Source organism: Siphateles boraxobius, unplaced genomic scaffold (genome assembly GCF_051911475.1).
Source record: "Siphateles boraxobius isolate OS27281-9 unplaced genomic scaffold, OSU_SipBor_1 215, whole genome shotgun sequence".
Lineage (NCBI taxonomy): Eukaryota > Metazoa > Chordata > Actinopteri > Cypriniformes > Leuciscidae > Siphateles > Siphateles boraxobius.
Window position 1 is genome coordinate 5,001 of NW_027508828.1, and position 10,000 is coordinate 15,000.

The window sequence follows — 10,000 nt, forward strand, 5'->3', positions numbered from 1 at the left end:
GAGTGAGTGAGCGAGTGAGTGAGTGAGTGAGCGAGCGAGTCAGTGAGTGAGTGTGTCTGTGAGTGAGTGAGTTAGTGAGTGAGGGAGTGAGTGAGTGTGCGAGTGAGTGTGTGTGCGAGTGAGTGAGTGGGCGAGTGAGTGAGTGAGTGTGCGAGTGAGTGCGTGTGCGAGTGAGTGAGTGAGTGTGCGAGTCAGTGAGTGTGCAAGTGAGTGAGTGTGCGAGTGAGTGAGTGTGCGAGTGAGTGAGTGTGCGAGTGAGTGAGTGTGCGAGTGAGTGAGTGTGCGAGTGAGTGTGTGTGTGTGTGCGAGTGAGTGTGTCAGTGAGTGTGCGAGTGAGTGAGTGTGTGTGTGCGAGTGAGTGTGTGTGTGTGTGCGAGTGAGTGTGTGAGTGAGTGTGTGAGTGAGTGAGTGTGTGAGTGAGTGAGTGAGTGTGTGAGTGAGTGTGTGAGTGAGTGTGTGAGTGAGTGTGTGAGTGAGTGTGTGAGCGTCAGAGTGAGTGAGCGTGCGATTGAGAGAGTGTGTGAGCGTGTGTGTGTGTGAGTGAGTGAGTGCATGAGAGTGTGTGTGAGAGTGTGTGTGTGAGTAAGTGAGCGAGTTTGTGAGCGAGTGTGTGAGCGAGTGTGTGAGCGAGTGACTGAGTGAGTGAGTGAGAATGTGTGAGTGTGTGAGTGAGTGTGTGTGGGAGTGTGTGAGTGACTAAGTGAGTGAGTGTGAGTGAGTATCTGAGAGAGTGAGAGAGTGAGTGTGTGAGTGAGTGTGAGGAGTGAGTGAGTGAGTGAGTGAGTGAGTGAGTGAGTGAGTGTGAGGAGTGAGTGAGTGAGAGTGAGTGAGAGTGAGTGAGTGAGTGTGAGGAGTGAGTGAGTGAGTGTGAGGAGTGAGTGAGTTTGAGGAGTGAGTGAGTGAGTGAGTGTGAGGAGTGAGTGAGTGAGTGTGAGGAGTGAGTGAGTGAGTGTGAGGAGTGAGTGAGTGAGTGTGAGGAGTGAGTGAGTGTGAGGAGTGAGTGAGTGTGAGGAGTGAGTGAGTGTGAGGAGTGAGTGAGTGAGTGTGAGGAGTGAGTGAGTGAGTGAGTGTGACTGAGTGTGAGGAGTGAGTGAGTGTGAGGAGTGAGTGAGTGTGAGGAGTAAGTGTGAGTGTGAGAGTGAGAGTGAGTGTGAGAGTGAGTGTGAGGAGTGAGTGTGAGGAGTGAGTGAGTGTGAGAGTGAGTGTGAGAGTGAGTGTGAGAGTGAGTGTGAGGAGTGAGTGTGAGAGTGAGTGTGAGAGTGAGTGTGAGAGTGAGTGTGAGAGTGAGTGTGAGGAGTGAGTGTGAGAGTGAGCGAGTGTGAGGAGTGAGCGAGTGTGAGGAGTGAGCGAGTGTGAGGAGTGAGCGAGTGTGAGGAGTGAGCGAGTGTGAGGAGTGAGCGAGTGTGAGGAGTGAGCGAGTGTGAGGAGTGAGCGAGTGTGAGGAGTGAGCGAGTGTGAGGAGTGAGCGAGTGTGAGGAGTGAGCGAGTGTGAGGAGTGAGCGAGTGTGAGGAGTGAGCGAGTGTGAGAGCGAGTGTGAGAGTGAGTGTGAGAGTGTGTGTGAGAGTGAGTGTGAGAGTGAGTGTGAGAGTGAGTGTGAGAGTGAGTGTGAGAGTGTGAGAGTGAGAGTGAGTGTGAGAGTGTGAGTGTGAGAGTGAGTGTTTGAGTGAGTGAGTGTTTGAGTGAGTGAGTGTTTGAGTGAGTGAGTGTTTGAGTGAGTGAGTGTTTGATTGAGTGAGTGTGAGAGTGAGTGTGAGTGAGTGAGTGAGTGTTTGAGTGAGTGAGTGAGTGTTTGAGTGAGTGTTTGAGTGAGTGAGTGTGAGAGTGAGAGTGAGTGTGAGTGTGAGAGTGAGTGAGTGTGAGAGTGAGTGTGAGAGTGAGTGTGAGTGTGAGAGTGAGTGTGAGAGTGAGTGTGAGAGTGAGTGTGAGAGTGAGTGTGAGAGTGAGTGTGAGAGTGAGTGTGAGTGTGAGAGTGAGAGTGAGACTGAGTGTGACTGAGTGAGTGTGAGGAGTGAGTGAGTGTGAGAGTGAGTGTGAGAGTGAGTGTGAGAGTGAGTGTGAGAGTGAGTGTGAGAGTGAGTGTGAGAGTGAGTGTGAGAGTGAGTGTGAGAGTGAGTGTGAGGAGTGAGTGTGAGTGAGTGTGAGAGTGAGTGTGAGAGTGAGTGCGAGAGTGAGTGCGAGAGTGAGTGCGAGAGTGAGTGCGAGAGTGAGTGCGAGAGTGAGTGCGAGAGTGAGTGCGAGAGTGAGTGCGAGAGTGAGTGCGAGAGTGAGTGCGAGAGTGAGTGCGAGAGTGAGTGCGAGAGTGAGAGTGAGTGTGAGAGTGAGTGTGAGAGTGAGACTGAGTGTGAGACTGAGTGTGAGACTGAGTGTGAGACTGAGTGTGAGACTGAGTGTGAGAGTGAGTGTTTGAGTGAGTGAGAGAGAGTGAGTGAGTGAGTGAGTGAGTGAGTGATTGTGTGAGTGTGTGTGTTAGTGAGTGTGTGTGAGGAGTGAGTGAGTGTGAGGAGTGAGTGAGTGTGAGTGAGTGTGAGGAGTGAGTGAGTGTGAGGAGTGAGTGAGTGAGTGTGAGGAGTGAGTGAGTGAGTGAGTGTGAGGAGTGAGTGAGTGAGTGAGTGAGTGTGAGGAGTGAGTGAGTGAGTGTAGTGAGTGAGTGAGTGAGTGAGAGGAGTGAGTGAGTGAGTCAGTGAGAGTGAGTGAGTGAGTCAGTGAGTGAGTGAGTGACTGAGTGAGAGACTGAGTGTGAGACTGAGTGTGAGACTGAGTGTGAGACTGAGTGTGAGACTGAGTGTGAGACTGAGTGTGAGACTGAGTGTGAGACTGAGTGTGAGACTGAGTGTGAGACTGAGTGTGTGAGTGAGTGAGAGAGTGAGACTGAGTGTGAGACTGAGTGTGAGACTGAGTGTGAGACTGAGTGTGAGACTGAGTGTGAGACTGAGTGTGAGACTGAGTGTGAGACTGAGTGTGAGACTGAGTGTGAGACTGAGTGTGAGACTGAGTGTGAGACTGAGTGTGAGACTGAGTGTGAGACTGAGTGTGAGAGTGAGTGTTTGAGTGAGTGAGAGAGTGAGAGTGAGTGAGTGAGAGAGAGAGAGTGAGAGTGAGTGCGAGGAGTGAGTGAGTGAGTGAGTGAGTGAGTGAGTGAGTGAGTGAGTGAGTGAGTGAGTGAGTGTGTGAGTGAGTGTGTGAGTGTGTGTGTTAGTGAGTGTGTGTGAGGAGTGAGTGAGTGTGAGGAGTGAGTGAGTGTGAGTGAGTGTGAGGAGTGAGTGAGTGTGAGGAGGAGTGAGTGAGTGTGAGTGAGGAGTGAGTGAGTGAGTGAGTGAGTGAGTGAGTGAGTGAGTGAGTGTAGTGAGTGAGTGAATGAGTGAGAGGAGTGAGTGAGTGAGTCAGTGAGAGTGAGTGAGTGAGTCAGTGAGTGAGTGAGTGTGAGTGAGTGAGTGAGTGAGTGACTGAGTGACTGAGTGAGTGAGTCTGCAAGTACAGAAAAACATGTCAGCGGGTTGCAAAACTAAAAGTCACTGAACTGACTTGAGCTGATTCTGTTATATTCCTGCTTTGAAACAATCTGTACTGTATAAAGCGCAGTAGGAATAAAGCTGTGTTGTGTTATGTGTGTTTTTGTGTTGTGTTGTGTTGTGCAGTTGCACTGATGTGAACCCGGCGGCTGCTCTCTACACACTGCAGACGTCTCACCTCAACAACCTCCGGCTGCAGCCCGTCGTCACCGACCTGGTGAGATTCAAGAGTTTTAACTCATGTTCAATATTGGAATATGGCACAATAATGGCACAATAAAAAATCTCTTAAATATAGACTTGCTGATTTAAATGTAAAAATTCTTGTATATAGTAATTAATTCAATGCAGCAAGGAAAAACACAATAAAAAATCCAGTAATCAGAACTGATGGAAAATCTGCTTCATTAGCTGTGTTTCCATTAAAAGTTGAGAATTGGAATATGGCATAAAACATTTGCGAATAAAGCAGTGTTTCCATCTCACGTGTTCAAGAGAACAAAATCATCACTTCCTGGTGCAGAATATCAGTAATAAAAGAGTGTTTATCACACTTGTGTTTATCATGTTTGTTCAGGAGTTCTGTCGTGTCTCATAGGTCGAGTGTCTCTTGCCGAGGTTGCTGGGAAAAGTGGACGTGCTTGTTTTCAATCCGCCTTATGTCGTCACACCGTCAGAAGAGGTAAACCAGTGTGAAGTAATGTGATCAGATACTGGGACTCATAAATCAGTTCAGTGAGAATGAATGATGTTTGGGGGCTTTCCTCCTGTTTGTGCTGTGCTGATGTAATTGTAGGATTATTCAGAGATGATTTGTGTCTCTAGCTGTTGGATTTCTTTATACACTTGCAACTGCTTTTGGATGGAAGAAAAATCTCTGAATGGAAGAAAACGTTCCCAAAGTTAAAATCTAAAAACATTAAAGTCCCCCTGTAGTCGATCATTTTATCCCTTAAAACTCTTATTTGATCACCAAAATGACATTTAAACATTTTTACATTGAAAAAATGTCTTCATGCCTTTAAAATATCTTGAATGTAACTCGACACCCTTGCCTCATTTAGTATACATGGTTTTTTAATATGCAAATGAGATCCACACGTTGATCTGGTTGGTTACAAGGTAGTTTGTGACGTCAGAAACACCAGCGATTTCAAAGCGTGTTTTTGAGACTGTCTTTGGTTCACTGCAGTTTTAAGGAGAAAATACTCAGCAATGCTGTCGACTTATGAATTTACACATGCTTTGTCTTAAAGCGTATTAAAAACACCACCTAGACATATAAACAACATTAAAAGCTGGATTTTCACCACAGGGGGACTTAACAGACTGAACGCCAGTGGGCGGGGGCCTATGATGCAATGATGTAAAACTATTACCAGATGTCTTGCTCTGGAGGTCGGCATATGCAAATGATTGGACCATGTGACATCACAGATCCCGCAATATCAAAATGACCTGTTTTTAGCACTTGTGCTTTGTTTTTAATGAGGATGTTTTAAGGGTACATAGACCTCTTACATGTCTGTATGACTGTAGTCCTTTGACATCATGTTTAAACTCATCATGAAAGTGAAGTCGCGCTGGTCTTTTCTCCTCTATTGTGTCGTATATCCGAGTGAAACGCTTCTGGAACAAGAACAAATGTGGGCGGGGCTTGATTGTGTCTGTGGGGAATTGATTGGATGGTTGTGGTTTGCTATTGGCTGATCTCATGTGAGTGACAGGTTATAGCCCCGCCCACATCATCAGAGAAGAGAAGAGATGCTGCAAGAGGAACTTATTCTCATTCAACATTATGAGGAACATCAATTTAACTGCATTATTTCATAACGTGTGTTTTCTGTTGCGTTTTTCGCCCTATAGCTTTTGGCTGACATTTGAGGACAATTTAATATTCAACAATATTATTGATCTCCTGCTTTGACGCCATTATATGAGAACTGAACTGAGCTGGATGATGACATCACGGTTTTCTGCAGAGCGGCTATATATATAAATGAACTAAATTAATAACTTTATTACAACATAAATGAACCATCACTGAACTTACTTAAGCTGACGCTATTTTCTTCTAGACACAAACTTTGTTGCATTATTTTCCTGTTATCTCTGTAAAGCTGCTTTAAAACACTCTGTATAAATAAAGGTGACGTGTGTGTGTGTGTTTGTGTGTGTGTGTTCTGCACAGGTGGGTGGTCGTGGGATCGAGGCGTCGTGGGCCGGTGGGAGACGCGGCAGAGAAGTGATGGATCGATTCTTTCCCATGATCCCTCAGTTGCTGTCAGATCATGGGCTGTTTTACCTGGTGACCTTGCCAGATAATGATCCAGGTGTGTGTGTGTGTGTTGGATTTAGGAGGGTCTGTTGACAGAAATGCAGTATCATGCAGTTCACAGCCTCACCACCAGGCGGCGCTAAAACCACACTGCACCTTTAAGAGTCAGTGTACGTGTGTTGATCTGGTGTTCTGTGTGTTCTAGAGGAGATTGTGACTCTGCTGGGTCAGTCTGGGCTGAGTGGACACGTGTGTTTGACCCGTCAGGCCGGCCGAGAGAGGCTTTCTATCCTACGCTTCAGTAAAGGTGACGACACGTCCTGAAGAGCGGATGAACACTGTAAAACACACTTATAATGACAAGACTCCAGCTGATCAACTCTCAGTAATCGAGGCTTCAGTTTGTGTTTCTAAAGTCAACAACTGGCTCACAAGAAACCAGTTCTTCATCCTCAGGGATTGATGTGATCGTCGAGTGTGTGTTGAGTGTGTGAGACTCCCGCTGCTTCAGTTTCAATCCATCAGTTTCAGTCGGACTCGCTGTTTTAGCGCTAGCATGCTAGCATGCGTTCACTAGCGAGACTCACAGCACATGCTTCTCCCAGAATAACTCTGGATATTAAACATGAACTGGTTTTAAGTCTTGTTTGTTTTCTTTTTTCCACAAAAGGTCAATTTTACACAGTAAACTGAGGAACACAGTCAAACTTAAACATTTAAAATCTAAACTAAAAGAGAAAAAAGTACTGCTTTTTGGGCCGTCAAATCGATTAATCGCATCTTTTTTAAACTTTAAAGAATTTTTATATAACTAAAGATGAATTTATAATTTACTAATATATTTCAACTGTATTTTATTCCCTGAAAACGATTTTTACTAGTTTTAGTTAACAACAGGATTATTATTATTATTATCACGACTGTTTTTAAGTTATGCTTGCATTTTCTTTTTTCCACAAAAGGTTTTCCACAGAAAACTGATAAAAGAGTGAAACATAAACATCCAAAACCTGAACTAAAAGAGAAAAAGTTTGGTGTATTTATTGATCTTAGTGCCGTCAACCCGATTTATTGCATCTGTTTATATAATATATGTGTGTACAAACTTTTTTTACGTGTTTTTATTTCTACAGTATATAGCTTAATTTTTATTTCTGTTTTTTTTTCCCTTGATTCCTGTCAAATTCAGTCAATGTTCGGGAAAGAGTTAATTTGGACGGAAAATTGAGTATTAAAAAATATTTGTAACGACATGAGTGTGAATTAATGACAATTTTAATTTCGGGTTGATCAAACTTTAACGCTAATCTCAACAAATGTAAACACTACAACTTTACATGTTTTTAATAAAATATGTTAATCTATTAATAAATGCTGCAGAATACTGTTAATTGTCAGTTCATGTTAACTAGTGTAGTTAACGAATATAATTTATTTCATACGGGTTTGGAACAACATGAGAGTGAATATTTTTGATTTAACTCTTAAATCCTAATTTCAACAAACATAAACACAAATTTTGATTTTTAAACATTAGTAAGTGGTAAAATAACCATTAATTAATGCTGTTATTTCATGTAATAACCTTATCTGTTGCTTTCTTTTATTCTTCTCTGAATGATTTGGAAACTTTCAGCATTTCTCATCTCACAATGAATTAATAAATGTGTGTGCGAAAATAAAAAATCTTCCAATTCAGACAAAAATGCAGATTATTTTTATTAAAAAAACAAGGATACAGATCAAATATACAACAATTCACCCAATCGCATGATTTACATCCTCACACTCGTTAGATAAAGATTGTGTTGAAATGAAAGGCACGCGTGTCAAAGGTCATCAGAGTCGCACGAAGGTTAAACGCTTCTCTCGTTTATCTGGTTCAGGATCACAAACGGCCAGCAGGAGGCGCTCTAACTCAACATCTGAAGAGAGAGAGAGAGAGATATACAGAGAGAGAGATACAGAGAGAGAGACAGAGAGAGAGAGAGATACAGAGAAAGAGAGAGGGAGAGAGAGAGAGACAGAGAGTGAGCGTCAGAAAGAGAGAGAGAGAGAAAGAGAGAGAGAGAGAGACAGAGAGAGAGAGAGATACAGAGAGAGAGAGAGAGAGAGAGAGAGAGACAGAGAGAGAGAGAGAGAGACAGAGAGAGAGAGAGATACAGAGAAAGAGAGAGGGAGAGAGAGAGAGACAGAGAGTGAGCGTCAGAAAGAGAGAGAGAGAGAGAGAGAGAGAGAGAGTGAGAGAGAGAGAGAGAGAGAAAGAGAGAGAGAGAGAGAGAGAGAGACAGAGAGAGAGAGAGATACAGAGAGAGAGAGAGACAGAGAGAGAGAGAGATACAGAGAAAGAGAGAGAGAGAGAGAAAGAAAGAGAGTGAGAGAGAGTGAGAGAGAAAGAGAGAGAAAGAGAGAGAGAGAGAGAGAGAGAGAGTTTCTTCTTGTGGTTTCCAGCATCACCAACACACACCATCACAGCATGAACGACTGAGTGTGTTTGAAATCCTGAGGCTGGAGGAAGAGAAATCATTCAGAATTCAGAAATAATAATAAAAATCAATTTTCTGTCGAATAATTCTATTCAATATTCACCACAGTGGATCAGTGACATCCTGTGAGATTATAATGAGTTGCATTTATAAGAGATCCAAGTATCAATTCATAAAAGAAAATGTAATTAGAGGAGAAACTGATACTTTGTTAAATTTTCAAGAGATTTATTTTTAGTGCTGCAGTTTTGCCATTTTGGAGGGAAAAAAATGAATTATTATGACATAATTGAAAAAAAAAAATCCTGCATATGTATATACAATATATATGGTTATTATTAATGGTTATTATTATATTAATTACATTATTCATATTATTATAAATTGTTGCCATAATTTAGAAATATATTTAATTTGGAATATTAAATTTAAAAAAAAAAAAAAAAATATTAACACTACAATAAGTTTTCACTTGTTACATTAGTTAAGAATGAGCATTATATTATTACGGCGTTTATTAACCTTTGTTGTTAATGTTAGTTAACAGATACAATCTGTCGAGATTAATATTAATATTAATAAATGCAGCAGAAGTTTTGTTCCCTGTTAGTTCATGTGAATCTCCATCTCAAACTCACTTCTTTTGGAGGATGACTGTATCCTGACGTCTGACTGAAACACACAAAACACACAATTACACACAAAACACACTTTTACACACAAAACACACTTTTACACACAAAACACACAATTACACACAACACACTGTTACACACAAAACACACAGTTACACTCAAAACACACTTTTACACACAAAACACACAATTACACACAACACACTGTTACACACAAAACACACTTTTACACTCAAAACACACTTTTACACACAAAACACACAGTTACACACAAAACACACAATTACACACAACACACTGAAACACAAAACACACTTTTACACACAAAACACACAATTACACACAAAACACACAAAACACACAATTACACACTGAAACACACAAAACACACAATTACACACTGAAACACACAAAACACACAGTTACACACTGAAACACACAAAACACACAATTACACACAAAACACACTTTTACACACAAAACACACTTTTACACACAAAACACACAATTACACACAACACACTGTTACACACAAAACACACAGTTACACAATGAAACACACAATTACACACAAAACACACAATTACACACAAAACACACTTTTACACACAAAACACACTTTTACACACAAAACACACAATTACACACAACACACTGTTACACACAAAACACACAGTTACACACTGAAACACACAAGACACACAATTACACACAAGACACACAATTACACACAAAACACACAATTACACACAACACACTGAAACACAAAACACACTTTTACACACAAAACACACAGTTACACACAAAACACACTTTTACACACAAAACACACTTTTACACACAAAACACACTGTTACACACAAAACACACAATTACACACAAAACACACTGTTACACACAAAACACACAATTACACACAACACACTGTTACACACAAAACACACAGTTACACACTGAAACACACAAGACACACAATTACACACAAAACACACAGTTACACACTGAAACACACAAAACACAGTTACACACTGAAACACACAAAACACACAATTACACACTGAAACACACAAAACACACAATTACACACTGAA

The 10,000-nt window shown here is 41.9% G+C and overlaps 2 protein-coding genes across 8 annotated transcripts in view; one reads left to right on the top strand and one right to left on the bottom strand.

Annotated features, from left to right (window-relative positions):
- hemk2 (HemK methyltransferase 2, ETF1 glutamine and histone H4 lysine) overlaps positions 1-6,428 on the top strand; it is a 10,301-nt gene extending 3,873 nt beyond the window's left edge. For all 3 annotated transcript variants that reach the window (XM_077238034.1, XM_077238035.1, XM_077238036.1), the window contains 4 exons: positions 3,637-3,727; positions 4,109-4,192; positions 5,702-5,843; positions 5,994-6,428. In XM_077238034.1, coding sequence (XP_077094149.1) covers positions 3,637-3,727; positions 4,109-4,192; positions 5,702-5,843; positions 5,994-6,112 — 436 coding nt within the window. In that variant the 3' untranslated portion in view covers positions 6,113-6,428. The remainder of the gene's footprint in view (positions 1-3,636; positions 3,728-4,108; positions 4,193-5,701; positions 5,844-5,993) is intronic.
- A 1,054-nt stretch (positions 6,429-7,482) lies between these two features.
- jam2a (junctional adhesion molecule 2a) overlaps positions 7,483-10,000 on the bottom strand; it is a 27,972-nt gene continuing 25,454 nt past the window's right edge. For 4 of the 5 annotated variants that reach the window (XM_077238027.1, XM_077238028.1, XM_077238030.1 and 1 more), the window contains 3 exons: positions 8,913-8,946; positions 8,256-8,296; positions 7,483-7,713 (listed from right to left, as the gene is read on the bottom strand). In XM_077238027.1, the coding sequence (XP_077094142.1) occupies positions 8,258-8,296; positions 8,913-8,946 (73 nt within the window). In that variant the 3' untranslated portion in view covers positions 7,483-7,713; positions 8,256-8,257. The remainder of the gene's footprint in view (positions 7,714-8,255; positions 8,297-8,912; positions 8,947-10,000) is intronic. The other variant, XM_077238029.1, reaches the window with a different exon arrangement.